Below are 17,874 nucleotides of genomic sequence, written 5' to 3'. Positions count from 1 at the left end.
AATTATTTGGTTCCTCAAGTGAAAATTTTGGCCTAATTGTTTCAGTTTGTTTGTTTTCAAACAAAATATAAAAAAGTATCAAGAGGGTTTGTGATATTTGGATAAATCATCGAGAATTTCCAGATAGATACTTAGGCGCTTTTGCGTGGCTCTGTGGTTAGGCCTAAACAAAACAAGGAAGAAGAGACCAAAACAAAACTAACAAAACAACAAATATCAGCAAGATATATCATTTCACGCCTAGTAATCTTGGCGCCATTTTTGATCGATGCTTAACACATCAAATCAAGCTTTAATCTTCTTACTGTATATTACCTCACAATAAGCTGGTAGCGAGTGGCATGGAACTAACTGCGCGCTATCAGGCCTTGCACGACAGGGGTTCAAGATTAAGAAAAAAGCTTTATAAAGTTTTAAATGGGGTAGGGTTCACTAGGCACTTGCTGAGTTTTCAAAGTTCTTGCTGTATATCAAGGTCGCCTTCTTTTCCCGCATTTAGACTTTAGACTTTACTGACCAAAATAAAAACATACGACGAAAAGCATTTTCAGCGGCAGCGACAAGACTGTGAAACAATATCTATGAAAAGATCGATTCCGTTGATATTAAAAAAAATGAACGAACAAAGGCATCTTTTTAAAACAAGCCATTTAACATACTTTCCGTTTAATTTTTCTAAGACGGACATTTGCAAAAACAGTTAACTTCTTAAAGCATCAGATGAAATTCTTGATTTCAGTTGAAATCTATGTTGCTGCCACATAGGTGCGGCTCTTCATTGCCCTGTTGTCAGTGGTCCATGGATGGAAAACTAGTCAGATATCGTTTATTCTAACACGACGCAACATGACCTGATGAAACACGAACTGATACTTCACAGCGTTTCGTGTAATAAGCGATACCTTCCCTTGCTGTTGTACACTTGACAATTGACTGGAAAAATAAATATACCATTGAACCTCGACCATGGTCTCGTTATTTTCGGTGAGGGCGGTGGAAGATGTGCTCGCTACATCCGGGGGTCGCCATTTTCGGGATTTATTGGTGGGCAAACTTTTTCAACGTTAATTTCGCGGGGCGTTACTTTCAGAATTCTACAGTTTTATTTTGTCACAAGTAACTTTGGGCCGCTTTCTAAGTCCGTAATAAAAGGCAGTCTGTGAGATTTGATTTCCTCACAGTAAATGTCCGCCTTATGTTATGGATCATATCATTTGAACGTTTAATCTCAAACCATGGAAAAAAATAGTGGGTCGTTTATCCTTTCCGGTCAGTTAATGGCTTTTTGCGCCACTCTCTAGCGCAAGGAGTTATTTATTTGTTTATTTAAACAATTTTCCAAAGGCAGGCGAGACGCAACAGAATATTTCGTCCCCTGAAAGGCGTGTCACTCTTACCCAGCTCACAAATTGTAAAAACAAATTAAAATTAGGTCAAGTCGCATCAGCAACATAAAGGTTTGAAGTACTGTAAATACCTTTCAAATGTACAGGGTATATACTTTTACGAGCTTTATAATCACGCTCTGAGAGTGATGAAATAAAATAAAGTTACTAACTTAACGTCAAGAAGTGAGAAACACTTACGGATGTTGTCTTTCACTTGTTTTGTGGCGTGTCGTAGCTTCACCCGGGGTTTGACGCAGCGCCGGTTGGTTATTGCTTCATATACAGGCAGAACGTGTAAGAGAGACACTCTCTGAAATTTGGCAACCCAAGTTGAAAATAGATCATATTCGTATTCCCGGTATTGGACTGGAACTAGCTTGCAACTGAGGCTAATGCAAATGACATTAATATCTTTTTAATAATATTCCCATGCATGTCTAATAGGCCCTTTGCACGATCCGGTCACATGGTACAGAATAAATTATGCTGGGACGCAAGTTACACAGTGGGACTTCCAAACCAAAGGAACTCGTACCAGTCCAGCCCGACCCTCCTTTGTTTTAGAAGTCCCACCGTGTAACTTACGTCCCAGCATAATTTATTCCGTACCAGGTGACCGGATCGTGCAAAGGGCCTATTCTTCGAGACCAATTGCAACCGAACAGACAAATAAGGTCTCAATCAAATGCCGACAAAAGTAAATGATAGTCTGAATCTTTGAGTTTGTTTATTCGACTCTTTCGCTGCACAAACATACCTTAATGACCTTTTTAGATATAGTTCTAGGAAAACGGAAACCGGCTTTTTTGACTACCTACATATATTTGTTTTTAAAACGATCTTTATTAATTTTTCACAAATGCCGACATATATGAATGTGTGTGCTTGCTTTGACCAAACTTGCATAACACTCGTCAGTTCAAGAGGCATTTTGTTGTGGTTGTAATTTTTTTTTTCCTGAAGGAATTTGCACTAAAATCGAATAAGACGACAGGAAGCTTTGTTACATTTTCAATTACTGTTGCAATTACTGTAATCTTCTTCAGATTCCCAGTTCTGGGCTTGTTTTGATAAAAAGGGCTTCTTTGATGGTCCTTATTTCTTACTTAGGCTTGATTACCAAGAGCTTGGACGATATTTCCGAGTCCCAGGCACTTGAAACTAACTCGAGAAGACCTTCTCCTTAAGTGAAATCGACAAGCGAAAAATAATCGAAAGCCTGGTTATGTCCGTGCTGGCCGAAATATAGCCTCTGTTAAACTTACCCAGACACTGCAAAGAAGCACTCAGAGACCGGCCTGCGCACACTTTGATTTTGACCTACCTAGACTTGATTTCCAAGAACTTGGACGATATTTCCGAGTCCCAGGGACTTGAAACTAATTCGAGAAGACCTTGTCCTTCCGTGAAATCGACAAGCGAAAAATAATCAAAAGCTTGGTTATGAACATGCTGGCCGAAATATAGCTCCTGTTAAACTTACTCAGACACTGGAAAGAAGCAGAGACCAGGCTGCGCAGACGTTGATTTCCACCCACTTAGGCTTGATTTCCAAGAGCTTTGACGTTTTCTTCGAGTCCCAGGGACTTGGAACTAACTCAAGACCACCTTGTCCTTTAGTGAAATCGACAAGCGAAAAATAATCGAAAGCTTGGTTATGTGCATCGCGGCCTAAATATAGCTTACTCAAACTGTGGGCTAATTATTTTTGCGACCATTTTGAGCTGTGATCACCGTGCCTAGGACTGAAAAAAAAAAAATTGGCAACAGTAGTTGACTCCCCCGGGGGGATACTCCCAGAAAAATTGGGTGGGGGTGTGCGGCCCGCTTCCCAAAACCCTTACTCTATTTATGACCAAAATCTGCGATATTATCTACCCTATTTATGACCTGACCAAAAATTCGAAACCTTATTTATGACCTGACCCTTAAATCAACACCCTGTTTCAGACCTGCTTTACAATTAGTTCCCTAGTGCAGACCAGTGTTAAATTACCGTAAACGTAATTTGTGAAGGATTTTTGATTTTCTTTTCGATAACGATGAAAAAGTGGCTTCTTCTTAAAAACATACCCATATCAAGGCTAGAGTGCAAAACCCATACCCTATTTATGACCAAAATGGCCAAAATCAGCTGAAATCGATACCCTATTTATGACCAAAACGGCTGAAAAACAATACCCTTTGGGGCCGCACATACCTATATAGCCCTTATATGGGAGTACCCCCCCCCCCCGGGTTGACTCCTGGTAGAAATTAAATACAATCGGAAATTATTAATTTGAGAAAATTACATGCGGAAGTTTAACACAAGTAGCCCAGCATGGATGCTTCCTTCAACGAGCTGAGGACGAGCGAGATTCGGTGTCGGTCGGGAATAGTCGGGATCAATCGTTTTCTTCCGAAAAAGATTTCGGAAGGATTTCCCAAGGAACCCAGACTTCTTTGCAATCACTTTCCTGTACATGAGAGGGGAAGGAATTCTCGTTTCCAGGGGAAGGGTAGCTTCCTTGATAGACTTTTTCCCCATAAGAATTAATAGATAATACCTTTTGAGTCGTTGTCTCTGTTCTCTCGACAAGCGATTTAGCAGACTAATGTATGCTAGAACACTAAATTTCAGTGCATTTGTTATAGATCCTTCGAATTTTGTAACTAATTAAACTTTTAGCCAAATTTCCATTAGTTCATAGACATTGAATTTTTTGTATAACTTTCGTAATAGCGTAAGTTATAATTTTTTGAGACCGAACTTCCACATGCAACGATTAATTGCAGAGTAAAATGGATAGAGCAAAGCTACCTTGTCTTCTATATTTGTATGCTACTGTATACAACTTAAAACATCAAATGTAATAGCTGTCGTCTAAAATTGTCAGTTTTCAGGGTCACTTTTGTGGCAAATTGGCAAAGCGCCAAGTTACACAGTTAAATTAAATGAAAGGAATGAATTAAATCAGAAATCACCAGAGATCTATAAAAGGAAACGAAAGATAAACATTGAAAATTTGAGAGTGCGAGATAAACTCGCTATTTTTAAGTACTTGCGAGTCTAGAAGGGTATACACAAGGAGGTGCAAGGAGTTTCTATTTCAATGATCGCATATTTTTCCTGTTTAAAAAGTATGAAAAATCACTACGTTGCTACACTTTCCCCTTACGTCTGACAGCTGTTCGGCTCTTTCCTACGCGTTCTTTTAACCTTCAGCTGTGCAGAAGAGTTCAAAGGGATCCGATGGAACTGATCTCGTTAAAGAAACAAACTATACCCAGTCTCAGCTCACAATGGACTGCGAGGATTTCACCCTCGCCAACATAAGTCGTCAGGGAAGCAACGCATGCAAAAGGAAACGGTGCTAAGTCAGCCATTTTGGACGGATTTTTACGTCTCTCTTTCTCACTCTACATTTTATTGAACTTTGCAATCAGTTCCAAACTGAAACTTAAATTTTATAAATAGCTACATTATTTACTTCTCCCGTGATCTTCCACGACGAAACACACAGACTCAACAGAATAGGATTTGAAATAGGAGAAGTATTGTAAAAAAAAAAGAAAAATCAAGTTAATATAATGTAAAAATTAAAGCTAGAGTAACTAAAATCGCAGGCTATTATGTACACGTGGTGTATCGCATCACGAATCATCCTCCGCCTTCACTTTCTTTGCAGTGGGTCCTTCATCATCAAATCGCGTGTGTGTTGCTTTCGTTTCGTCCTCGTTTCCCTCGCTTTGTTTTTTCGTCTGTGGTCTGTCGAAGTTTCGTCGTTTTCGACCTCCTCCGCGACCCCATCTACCCCCTTGTTCACCTTTGAAATACTTCCCTGCAAAACATAACGAAACAAAAAGTTTCGCTCTTAAAATTGATTCACTACAAGAGACTTCTGTGCGCCCTGTTTTGAAGGGCGATACGTTGCGGAAAGCGTAAACAGCATCGTGAAGAATCTAACAAAAATTGTCCTTCACAGCTGTTATTAAGATCGTCAAGCAACGCTTCATCCCAGCATGGTTTTGTACATGTATGTCAAGGCAAAGTCAAAAGAAATCTGTGAAGAAAAATCTTTTCCTTCTTTATCAGAAAAATGCTAACGTCGTTCGAGATTCAAGGCTAATTGTCTCAGAAAAATGCGTGTCTACCCCTAGTTTTCTTTGTGGATTCCAATAGCCCTTGCTAAGATCTACTTTTTCTATATGGTCCTAATCTGGTGAAAGACTTGTGTATTTAGAAGGCACAACAAAAATGGAAAACGCCGAGTTTTCATTAGTTATGACTGAGGAAATACAACAATTATCTTAAAACCGTGGGTTCCTGCAGACAAAAGTGAGTTTTGCACATTTAATTAGGAAATAGCCCGAAGAAAATACGCGCGCTGACTGGTTAAAAATCGTGTTTCTATTAAACAATTAGATTATGAGTTCGAGATTTCTATCGCGTGAGTTGACGAAGGCGCAGCCCGAGTCAACTATCACGCATAGAAATCGAGAGCGAATAATCTAATTGTTTTAGTATAAATCTACTAGTCGTTCAAAACTTTATTTAAATCCTCTTGACAGACACTTCGAAAATACCAAGAAGCGGCCGTCATTTTGTTAACAAGGGCACACTGCTACGCTACTCACTACCTATCACAGATATATGAGTAGCGCAGCCAATCAGAGCACGGCATTCGTGATAGAACGCTAGTAGATTTATACTAAAACTCGATAGAAACACCGTACATGTTTCAAATTTCTTAAATATCATTTATGGCTGACTAAAACCACTACTTGAGACATTTTTTCTGCGTTCTTTTAAGCGAGCAAGATTCACAGCTTCGCTTTAAAACAGGTCATGTTGATGGACCAATCACGGTATAGGAGTTCCTTAATTTCATAGCATTATAACAAGGGATCTGGAGTTACCTTTCTTTTGTCTTCCTTTGTCTTGTTGTTGTTTGGATTTAACCCAATAATCATTTTCCTCATCACCTTTAAAATAAACAAATGTACGCAAATAAACGAACAAATGAAGGAATGAGTGAAAGAAAAAATATTACAGCAATTTGTCACTAACAGGTTTATCTGTCTCCAAATAAGAGGATCCTTTAAGGGACGGGAGGGGAAGTTAGAGTCAATAAATCGTGGTTACGTACCCTCTAGGACCCGGAGAGTTGATTCGACTTCTCTGATGAGTACTTTACCATCGTTAGCTTCCTTCAAAGCATCCACAGCTCGCTGGGCTCCTCCTTCAGCGGAAAAGCGAACGAAACCCTACAAGGAAAGAGACCGAACATATAGGTAAAAAGGTAAAGTCTGCGTCAGGCCAGTAGCCCGTGCAGCCGGAGCTTATCCCGGTTTCCGTAGCATGAAGCGATTAGGAGTATTTATACTCTTCCTTGGATGGGATGCTAGTCCATCGCAGGGTTACCCCCAACATTAAATTCGGCAGTACCCATTTACAAACCTGGGCGGAGAGAAGCATTTTGAATGTTAAGTGTCTTGCCCAAGAATACATGGTAATGACCTTGGCCAGGGTTCGAACCAGAAGCGCTTGATCCAGCGAGTTCAGCACGCTAACCATTAAGTCTGCCATAAATTAAGGACTTCTATAATGTTGTTTTTGAATCGCATTTTCTATTTAATGGTCGGCGCCCAAGGTTTTTTATCCACTTACAACTATGAAAGCTCACAGAACGTAAAAGCGAGCAGTTTAACTGTTGTAGCATAGCAGAGATGTTAACCTTTAAACACAAAACATCGCCGATTCAACTAATTTAAACGAAACATATCAAACACTAAAGACAGTATTTTACCACATTTCTTAACACCGAAGAGAGAGTTGAAAATACCACGCGAACTAAAATACCACGCTGTTTGGACATGCGATAAGACGCTGTGCCGAGTGTTTGATATATCTTCTCAATCAAAAGAAAGAGTACGGAGAAAACAAGGAAAATACCCGTAAAAATCTATGGTAATTACGATCAGATATCCAAACACTGGGTGTCTTCACCATGTCCGTGGTTTTCAAAACCAATATTCAAAAAACAGTTTTAAACATGGGAAAAACAAAAAATATGCTTAGAAAATAACTAAAAACGCTTAAATAAAAACTACCAAAATGTAGATAAAAGATGGGGCCATCCACAAAACAAATACGAACGGACATTTACAGTGGTTAAATGAGAATTGAGAAGTAAGTTCTCCTGTAACGTCTGTTGAACTTTTCGTTAGTATCCTTTTAATATTGACGTTTGCATTTATTTAACCTCGCAGTCGATCAGAATTCGCACAAACCTCATTATCTCCTCTATTGAAATCAACCCAGGCGACTTCTTCCTTCTCACCAAACAGACTCTGTTGGTAGATACAAATGAAATCATAACATTGCCAGTCAAGGCAATACATGTAACTAGAAAACAAGCAAACACAACTACTTTACGTCCATCTTAAACAAAAACCACAATCAGTTTCATGCACGCTTGTAAAAACAAAAACTGGATTGTCTTGAGGAGGAATCGACGAGGATTAATGTTTTTCTCCAAAATCCACAAAGCCAAGCCAAAACCATCACATTCCTTTTAAAAAGTAAGCTACTTTTTGATCTTCTTGGCATTTTCCTAAGTCGGGGGTTAGTAGTAAAATTAACTTGAGAAGGATTGCCGTAGGAGTAAGGCCTATATGAGGAATTACAGTAACTCTCGTACCCCTCTTCCTCACCAGGGCAGGAAAAAACCCAGGTCCGATTGCCCGGGGCAAGTAAATTTTGCTCTTGGGTAAGTGAAAATAGGAGTTCAGTGGCACGATGGGCACGTGAAATTAGCCTCAGTAGTCTAGTGAGTCTGAATGAAAATGTCAGCTTGATAAATAATAATTTCCAGCCAGAAGCTATTTCAAAACCTGCAAGATTAGTTAACCACTGAGTTGAATCCAAGCATACTCTGTTCGCATTTGTCGTCTGATTGCCGCCATGTCGGCAAGTAATATATATTTAAGTGGGGGTAAGTGAAAACTGAAATTTACTGGCCCACTGGGCAAGTGGCCTTCAATGTTTTTTCCTGTCCTGCTCTCTTGATATCAGCCATCACTAATGCTTACATGTATAACTGATTTAAAGAAAACAAAACGTTACCCTGATATCCTCACGAGATGTCTGTTCTCCTACATTTTTGAAATGAAGCACGCATCCATGATCGTACTTGAAAGGTTCCTGCAAAATACAGTGTATGGAAAATTGCACATTAATTGTAAAGGAGTCTTCATAACAATAACAAACATTTTTTCCTCCCACGTAGAGGAGAAAGTGCATGTACATTGTACATAATTATATAACAGTGTGCAAGATGATTTAAACTTTTAAGTCTGCGGATGAAACCCTAGTGGTGACCATTCAAATGAAAGCTATTGAGCAGTACTTTCATGTGGTACTGTTTATTATGCCGTACAAGGTGGTTCTAACTTTCAAGTCTGCGGATGAAACCCTAGTGTGTGACCATTCAAATGAAAGCTATTAAGCAGTACTTTCATGTGGTACTGTTTATTATGCTGTACAAGGTGGATCTAACTTTTAAGTCTGTGGATGAAACCCTAGTGTGTGACCATTTAAATGAAAGCAAATGAGCAGTACTTTCATGTGGCACTGTTTATTATCCTGTACAAGGTGGTTCTAACTTTTAAGTCTGCGGATGAAACCCTAGCTTGTGACCATTCAGGTGAAAGCTATTGAGCAGTACTTTCATGTGGTACTGTACAAAGTGGATCTAATATCTTAGTTTCTGGATAGTGTATACAAAGGGTTGTTATTCACACTTGGGAGTATGTCCTGCACCTCTTTTTCTGCTTCCTTGTCTTTTCCTTCTTTTGATTCTTTCTCTCTAAAATGGTAAAAAACAAAGTATTTACATTATTAAGGTCTCAAATGCCTGGCACATCACCTTGTTATCCAAAAAAGCACTATCAAATTCATGCTCACTTTTTCTTCTCTTTATTTGCCTCTTCTTTATGCTGTGCTTTTTCTTTTCCCTTGTTCTTGAAATATTCATCCCTGCAGCACAATAATCAAGTCACAAGGAAATTTGAGAATAACTACCATATGTAACGTGTACACTGCCAGGATCACATACAAATTTCCAATGCAAACAACACAGGGATGCAAAATTTTTTAGACGACATGGCCAACTGCTGTGACATCAGTAATGCAGAAAGTCAATTCATACATGTATATCTCAGGGCCATACTGGAAGAATATCGACCTGTGGTCTTGACAGTACAGACCAAGTGCAGCAAGTTCCATACAAAAAAGACTAAGGGACTTTTGCATGATCTTACAATGTACAGTAGAAAGATGTAAGTTACAGTACCTATATTAAGAACTGTCAGTGCTTTCTTTTGGCAGTATATGCACTACAGAGTACTTGTTAAGCACACTTAGATGTAGGCCACGTCCACACTAAACCGGAGAACTTTGAAAACATAGCTGTATTTCCACACTAATCCATCATGAAAATGGAGCTTTTCAAAAACACTCTTCAAACTGGAGGAATCTTAAGATGCTGGTTTTACGTTTTAGTTTGGATGGAAAACATTCTGAAAATGAAGCTTTGCGATAATGTTAAAGTTGATAATCTTGTGATTTCCCTGCCCAAGTCTTCCTCAAACACAAATCCAAAATGACCAGTGATTGCTGCGTTTTCGAATCTCTTCAAAGAAGTGTGGACAGAAAACATTAATTTTGAGGCTTTTTCAGTGTGAAAAACATAGTGTGGACAGGGCCTCAGATGATACATGTAGTAAAGAATTGTTCGGTGTTGTCGATAACTTACTTTGTCATTTTAATAAGCTCTTCTTCATTGTACTTTAGAGACTCCCGGTCCACAACGGCTTTTGCTTCATCCACTGATGCAAATTCTACAAACACAGATCCTTTGAATATACGTTCCACGTCTTTTCTCATGATGATGGTAGTCACCTGTAAGTGTGAAAGGTACAACAAATAACACTTCAAGTAACAAGGCCAACACTTGTGTCACTGATAAATACATTTAAGAAAAGCTTTTAAACTTGTTGCATAACAACATTTTGACATCATCTCTGTTACAGTACAGACACACAGCAACATGGATTCTATCTGCTAATTAGCATTATTTCTACTATCCTTTGGATGGAATGCTATACATGTACATGTATCCATGTATAGACCACTGCTGGATTACCCCCCCTTCACCCCCCACCCCTTTTAAATTTGCTGGTACCCATTTATACAAGTCATGTGGGTGAAGAGAGGCCCCTTGAGAGTAACGTTTCTTCCCCCAGGTCCCTACACAACGACCCGGCCAAGGCTCAAACCAAGACCACTTGATCCTGGGAGTCCAGCACTCCAAAGTCCTAGCCATAAGGTGCCCTGCCTCCCTTATGATAAAGAAAGTTCAGTTATTGCAATATCCACTTGACACTTGGTATACCTGTACATGCCGAGTGAAACATGACTGATTAAATTGTGACACTACAGTGTACATGTATATGTACAGTCTGTACCTTTCCTTTATCAGCAAAGAATTCCTCCAGTTGATCAAGGCTTGTATCTTTTGGAAATCCTTTCTGTATTCAAATAAAAAAATGTCAGTTAACCTACAGTGTTCAAAGTAAAGCCTTACACGCCACATAGCATGAAGAAGAGGAATGAAGAGAAGCTAAAACTAAGTAAAACACAGACAAATACATTAAGATGTGTACAAAGTGTACAGGTGACATTCATATTGATCTGACTGTAAAACAAAAAACGTCCTCATCTCTTCAGTGACAATGGAATCAATTACTGGTGGTGAATAGCACTTGAAGAATTCTTTCTGAAGTCTCGGAAACCTGATCTAATTTCAAATTCTTGCAATCCTTTGTGATGAGTCACCAAGTCTTGATTTCCAGTGTTACTTTCTGTCTCAAAGTCTTAGCGAGTGTCTCAGTCCTGGATTTTTAAACCAGGTCTCAGCTTCCGCTTTCACCATTCAGCTGCCCTAGTACTGCTTCAATTTCTCCCAATAATTAACAACATGGCAGAACAAAATACATTAATTTTCTGTTTTCACTTTTGTGTCATTGTATTAACAGTACTACTACCAAATTCAACTGACAGAGAAAACAACAACAACAACAACAACAACAAAAACAGTGTTGACTGGTATATCTGGATAAATGCACTATCTGGGTAATGTTTTCAGGCTATAGCTAGCTACAGCTGTATCACAACCATCCTTTTTTTCCATACAAGTTTCACACTGTAGTTATAAGATTCAAAGTAAGCTCATTAACATTTTCATTCTTAGGTCTTAACAGTTTAGTTACAATGTAATTTGACAAATAACTTATTTTATAAATATTACTGCACCTTTCAATAAAATAAGTGCCAGGAAGTTCAAACCTGACTAACAATTGCTTTGTTTGGCTGCCGTCAATTGTTATTATGATGACAAACAATGAAATGGATCAAAATCTACATTTACATGTAACAAACAAAACCTACAGACATGAACTCTTAATTGAACTTGTTGAAGTACTGTAAACTACTGTTTCCTGTGAGGGCTGCTGAGATGAAGGGTTAAATGGCAAACGTTCCTTAAAAAACCATGGATTTGGTGAAATTTGTGTTCAATTTCACCAGTCTTGTAGTCTTGTTGTTTTAGCAGATATGCGCATCTTGCCGTCTTGATTTTTTCACAAAGCTGTCTCACAGTCTCGCTTTTTGGAAGGCTAGGAAGGTCTTACTGAAGTATTATTTTATTTCTTTGTTTTTCTTGTATAAATGATGTCTGAACATCTTGAGCTCGCATTTAAAACACTTGGCAGTCTCGCACTTGCCCTGAAGTAGTCAAAATGTCTCGGGCTTGCAAAAGAAAAAAGTCTCACACTTTAACATTCACAACCCCCTAGATGACTGATGACAGCGAAACATGAACTGTTCATTAAGCAGAGTTCACATGTTATAGAAAGGTGCAGTACATATACACGTAAGAAACATACACAATAAATAGTTCTGCTTTTAGCCTCCTGTCTTGCTTCCATAGAGTCCTTTGGCAGAGGCTTCGTAGTCACTCTTCTAACTTTTTTGTTGTCTTCACTGACCTGGAATATATATTATATTTTTCAATAAGCTCAAAATTTACCAAGTTTTTCTTGCTTTCCACATCGCTAATCCTAGCAATATAGAGGAAATACATCACAGAGTATGGAGCTAGTAAATGGCCTGGCTCACCAAGAATCGCACCATAGCTTGCTAATCAGGGCGGATGCCCACATGTAGTATCTGAAAGATCATGGGTTCAAACACCCCGTACCCCCACCACCCTGTTGTGACTCAAAATTTTTCTTGTTTCAATGAAGCCATCACAGGACAGTGGTCAATCCGTTATGTGGGGGGTACCAGGAAGAGTTCCAGGGGCAATGTCATGTGCTTTGCTTGCAGTGCTTTGTTCACTTACTTGTTTGGATTTCCCTCCCTCCCTCCCCTTTAGGTACTAAGTAAATGTATATCTTCTATACACTGTTTCTTCACAGTGCTATGTTGACAGGTGCCTGACAGTGGGCTGTGTCTGGGTTGCCATGGTGACATTCTTGCTGCAGAGGAGATTACTGTTCTCCTCTTCTGCTACCTTTAAGGAACCTACCCTCCAATGTATCAGTTGGCTTAAGAGTTTAATTTGCCCTGTGTGTATAACGTAATGAATATATATCTCCGGCATAGTGTGGCCTCAGTGGCCTCAGTTTAGGGCAATTCATGATAGTAGATAATATTATAAAGGTGTTACCTTTAAAGGACAGTGTCGGTATATATACTGAATAGAGATTCACAGAAGATTGTTCACAAAATTGCACGAAATTTTTGGGAACAGCGCATTATCATTTGAAAAATCGCAGCGCATTTTTGGGAACAGCAAATCATTGCTTAAAAATTTGCAGCGGATTATCGAGCACAGCAAATTATTGTTCAAAAATTCACATGGACTGGCACAATAGGCATCACCAGAAAGGGGGAAATTTTTCTTGAAATATCATTTCCTGTAAAACTTCTTCAAAAAGCCCCAAAAACCCAGGAATTTTATCAAAATTTGCTTGCATTGTTTTTGCACAATTATACACAATGTACTGTAAATTACAAGAGAAATAACTGCTACAAACAAAATTTTACCTCAACTAGTCCAGAATCTGACTTTCTTAAAGCTTTAGCAATGACATCTGCATCTTCTGATAAGGCCTGAAAAAGAGGTTTTTACTAACCATTAAGTATTTTCACAGAAAATATAATGTTGAGAAAAATAAATAATTAATTACCTTTTGTAGCTTCAGACACCAAGTGTTTATAGCCAAAGGCTAGTGGGGTTGAGTAATGAAATTTAGACCATTTAACACTTCTTATCTACATGTACATTTGCAAATTTTAAATTTATAAGTAAATCAAAAATCTCTCACCTTGAGTCTGTTAAAAGTTCCCAGGCACTCTAAGGTGACCCCTAGTGGCCATTATATGAAGTCAAGAAATTTAACATCAAACCTATATTTTTCAAGACATCCTGAAAATTGGGAACACGAAAGTGTCTATTTTAAATGTCAATATGTTTAGTCTCATGGTATTTGGGGCTGGTGCTCTGCACTGTTACTGGAGTTTACTTGTTTCCCTTTTTCAAACTGCAGCATGATGTGATTAAGAGTACTGCTGTGATACATGTAATCAAAGCCAATTTTGATATCTTAAAATTCTAGCTTTGCTCCAAGGCTTAGGGAAATGAAACAAATTCGAAGAACTAAATTATTTATCCCTCAACCTTGACAGGAATTCTTTCGTTTTTTCCCCCTAGGCCTTGGAGCAAAGTAGTAATTTTAATATTGTTAGCGAACGGGACTTTGGGCCCGATGCTCAACGAGTTTGCCAAGCAGAAAGGGATGAGTCCCTCGGCCGGGACAAAACGAGCTGTGTAAGACTAGCCATGAACAATGTATTATCACAATAACTGTCAACTTTACTATCAATTTTCACTCGCGAATTTGTGCGGTCGGGAATCCTTATGCGATATAAGGTGAGATTGCTGTCATCATTTTCTTAGCTAATGGGACTTTGGGTACGATGCCCAACAAGTTTGCCAAGCAGAAAGGTCTCTGATGAGTCCCTTGGCTGGGACGAAACGAGCTGCGTAATGAACAATGTAATTTATCACTTGTCAAGTAACTGTCAACTATATTGAAATCAGTCTATTAAACTGCAAAGACTTGATTTACATCAAGTGTGAGAGGAGTATTACTTCTTTTAAGAACTCAAAGGGGATGGTTATTGGAGACAGGATGCTAGATAATTTCTTTTCTGACTTTTACATCCAACACGCTAATACTCAAAAAAAGAATTAGGTAGGCTTCAATCACATACATAGGGGTGCATACTGGTACTGGGGCACTAGTTGGGATGGAGGTGCTTGTTAACAAAGTCATGTTCAACGAGGGGTTCTTATTAGGAAGGGACACTTACATGTATAAAGCTAATGAAAATATGACTGGATTAATGAAAACAGTGTCAATGAAAACGCACTCTTTTGTCAACCCATATGAGCCACACACTTGGTGCAAAATGTTTGACTAGGGAGAGATTTTCTGTAACGCTTATATTTTTCATAAAATCAGTCCAGACATACATTTCTCTGGAACACAACTGAATGAGCTTGAAAGACCAAGAATGAGCATCTTGAAGTTCTCTAGGTCTGTATAATGCATTTGGAGTCTGAACAGCGCATTTCCTCATCATTTCTAACAATCTATGCCAAAATATGGATTTATGAAAATGGTGATTAACGAATAATACATTCCTTTGCATCAAGTGACCTGTGCATTGTGATTTTACAAATCCTCCATGCAAGGCCTAAAAATCACCCCGAGTGATGTAGAACAATACAAAAAGGAAGATAAGAGAGAGAGGCATTATTAGGATTCAACAGTTCAGGATACATCCATCATCTTCATCTGCTTTCTGTCTTAGAAATCTGTCCCTAGGAAGATTCTTGTCACCAAAATAATACTGCAATGAGAAGATTCCAACAAAACTGACTAAGAAATAGTAGGATCAGCAGAGAATGAGGTCGATATATATTTTAAATTAATTTTTCTAATGAGAATCGAAACCAAATTTATCTATAACATTCAGGGTAGAAGTACAGTGTCTAGGTTAAAGGTGTGAGTTGTTACATGTGAAAAGTTTACGTGTATGTTGTGTCAAAAAAGGAAATTAGTCACATAAAAGAAAAATAAACCACAACCACACAGAAGTTTCTTAAGTTTGGCAATTAGTCTGAGGCTATGACAATAAAAAGGATTTTCATTTTTCGTTTTTTAATTTTAGGAAAACCATAACCCAGAGATGGACTTGCAATGCAATATTTCCTCTATCTCACTGGTGGGAAAGAACACTTCAACAGCAGTCTCCCAGAAAAGTGGCGAGGTCTGCAAGCTGTTGCATTTCAGATACAGACACACGCATTGAGTGATTCCAGAATAACGGTGTAAGGTAAAATTATTAGACAGTTCTAATAAACAGTAGGGTTGCGTCAGCAGACAAATGAAACACTCAGCATTTAATGTTTTCAACTCAAGGTTGATAAAGGCCAACTCATGTTGTATTTGTCGTAAGTTTGTGATGAAGATGTTTCGAGCGTTACCCATTTGTAAGAGCAAGGACTTGAACGTCACCTCGCTAACAACAGCACCTTTACAGTGTACAAATGACACCCCACTCCGGTCACCGTGGTCAATGCACTTTGTATTATATTTGGTCCTATTCTATACATAATTGCAGTTCGTGTGAGAGGAAAAACATGATAGAAACCGTAGGAATACTGTAGTTAAGTGTCAGGATATACTGTAAAGTTATGGAATCCGTTGATGCATGCAAAAAAGCTTTGTGAGAAGAATCAAATCAAAATGAAAGCTTGCGCACATGACTACATTTAGGACTTTCCATGCACAAGAGTTAAGCTTAAATACCGACTCGGACAATAACAGAATAGCCTGCAAATCTTATTTCTGATGGAGTAAACAAGATATAAAAGTCCCCGAACGTCGTGTAATTGTTTTACTTACTTCAATTTGCTTGATAATCTTCTTTTCCAAGTCTGTCGCAGCTTCCGTGTGTCCATTCGTCGCATCGTTTTCAGCCATTTTGCAGGAATTTGTAAAATTTTTTGAATAAAACTCGGTTCAAAACTTATGATAGCCTCAAAAGCAATTTGTTTGCGTATTAAAACCAGGTAAATAGAAACTAAAACGAAGAACTATTGACTGAAAAACTGCACGTGGAGTAGAATTGAACACTTTTCGGATTTCACCACATTTTATCATACACTTTGAAGCGACTAGCCGCTGACAAGTTAGGCTCAACTGAACGTTGTGTTACAACTAACGCGTGACGACGATGTAACGGTACAAAAATATGCTCCGACATTTGTCCGCGGCGCGGACATTATATGCTCCGAGAAACGAGTTTTGAGGAACCGATAATGTCCAGTGACAAATATCTGAGCATATTTTCGCTCCAAATGAGCTCAAATAGAGGCTATTGTGTTTATTATCCTAATATTTTTCGCAACACGCGCGGTTTTGAAAATTGGGGAATATCTCTCAGATTTTCCTCAGTTTTTGCTGGGAATATTCAGTCACGTGACGTGTTAAGACTAATCGCGTGCCGGGGAAAAGATTTGATGGATTATAACGGGAGGCTAATCTAATGCGCTAGAATAAGCCAATCAGAGCGCGCGTTATATCAAATATTATAAACAAAAACAAGCCATATGCAACGTGTCAACAAATCGTAGTTAATAGAGAGGGGACCACACGAAAAGCGAAAGTGGACTCTGTTAATATGTTATATCTGTCTGTAAAACTTCGGTTCATGTTCCTATAAAAATGTTGATTTTAGCAATAAACAAGAGTTGCGAGTCAGCCGAATAGAATCATCTCATAATCTTTAAATACTGCTTGCCATCACTTGATCTGCTTGAATACCACAGGACGATAAGGAAAACGTCACCTTCTAAAAAATTGAAAATTAATGAGGCAAAATATCAGTCACCGATTTATGGCCCAAGCGCTAAGCGCGCTGGCCATAATTCGAAGGGGAAAACGAGGATCCGTAACTTACAGTACGAATCCAGAAAACGAAGGATAGAAAGATATTTATTATATATCTACTGTGTGTCTGATGGGTTCGGGAACAATTTTCTATCCATGCTATCCACGGCTTCAAATTTCTGAACAGCTCGAAAGCAAAACGAGTCAATTGGAAATCGTTGTTAAGTGACTCTTAAGTCATTAGCAGGTTTTAATACACAATTTCAGAAGTCAAAGAAAGCTTTAAACTTTTACTTGCTAAAAAGGTTAACAACACTTGGCGATAAATCACGAAACATTTTGGCAACAAAAACAGCTTTAAATTTAAGCAGGTTATAAGTAGAATACGGCCCGCTAAATTGACCAATAACGG

At 38.5% G+C, this 17,874-nt stretch overlaps 1 protein-coding gene across 1 annotated transcript; it reads right to left on the bottom strand.

Annotated features, from left to right (window-relative positions):
• Positions 1–4,767: 4,767 nt before the first annotated feature.
• Positions 4,768–16,750, bottom strand: LOC110048916 (lupus La protein-like). Its single transcript, XM_020754673.2, has 14 exons — positions 16,476–16,750; positions 15,348–15,417; positions 13,827–13,867; positions 13,546–13,611; positions 12,381–12,482; positions 10,902–10,964; positions 10,190–10,335; positions 9,340–9,411; positions 9,196–9,241; positions 8,500–8,577; positions 7,665–7,724; positions 6,521–6,638; positions 6,291–6,356; positions 4,768–5,212 (listed from the first exon to the last, which is right to left on the bottom strand). The coding sequence occupies exons 1-14, from the start codon at positions 16,551–16,553 to the stop codon at positions 5,025–5,027; spliced, it is 1,194 nt and encodes a 397-aa protein (XP_020610332.2). The 5' UTR covers positions 16,554–16,750; the 3' UTR covers positions 4,768–5,024.
• Positions 16,751–17,874: the final 1,124 nt, after the last annotated feature.

Source organism: Orbicella faveolata, unplaced genomic scaffold, assembly GCF_042242905.1.
Source record: "Orbicella faveolata isolate gen_17 unplaced genomic scaffold, um_ofav_v1 contig_15, whole genome shotgun sequence".
Lineage (NCBI taxonomy): Eukaryota > Metazoa > Cnidaria > Anthozoa > Scleractinia > Merulinidae > Orbicella > Orbicella faveolata.
The sequence above is the reverse complement of the archived record's forward strand: the minus strand, read 5'-3'. Positions and strand labels throughout refer to the sequence as shown.

Coding starts and splice junctions, on each gene's coding strand:
- LOC110048916 (XM_020754673.2), bottom strand. CDS start 16,553: ATGGCTGAAAACGATGCGACGAATGGACACACGGAAGCTGCGACAGAC. Junction 13,612..13,826: donor GAACTTTTAACAGACTCAAG/GTGAGAGATTTT, acceptor CCTCTTTTTCAG/GCCTTATCAGAAGATGCAGA. Junction 6,357..6,520: donor AACTCTCCGGGTCCTAGAGG/GTACGTAACCAC, acceptor TTTATTTTAAAG/GTGATGAGGAAAATGATTAT.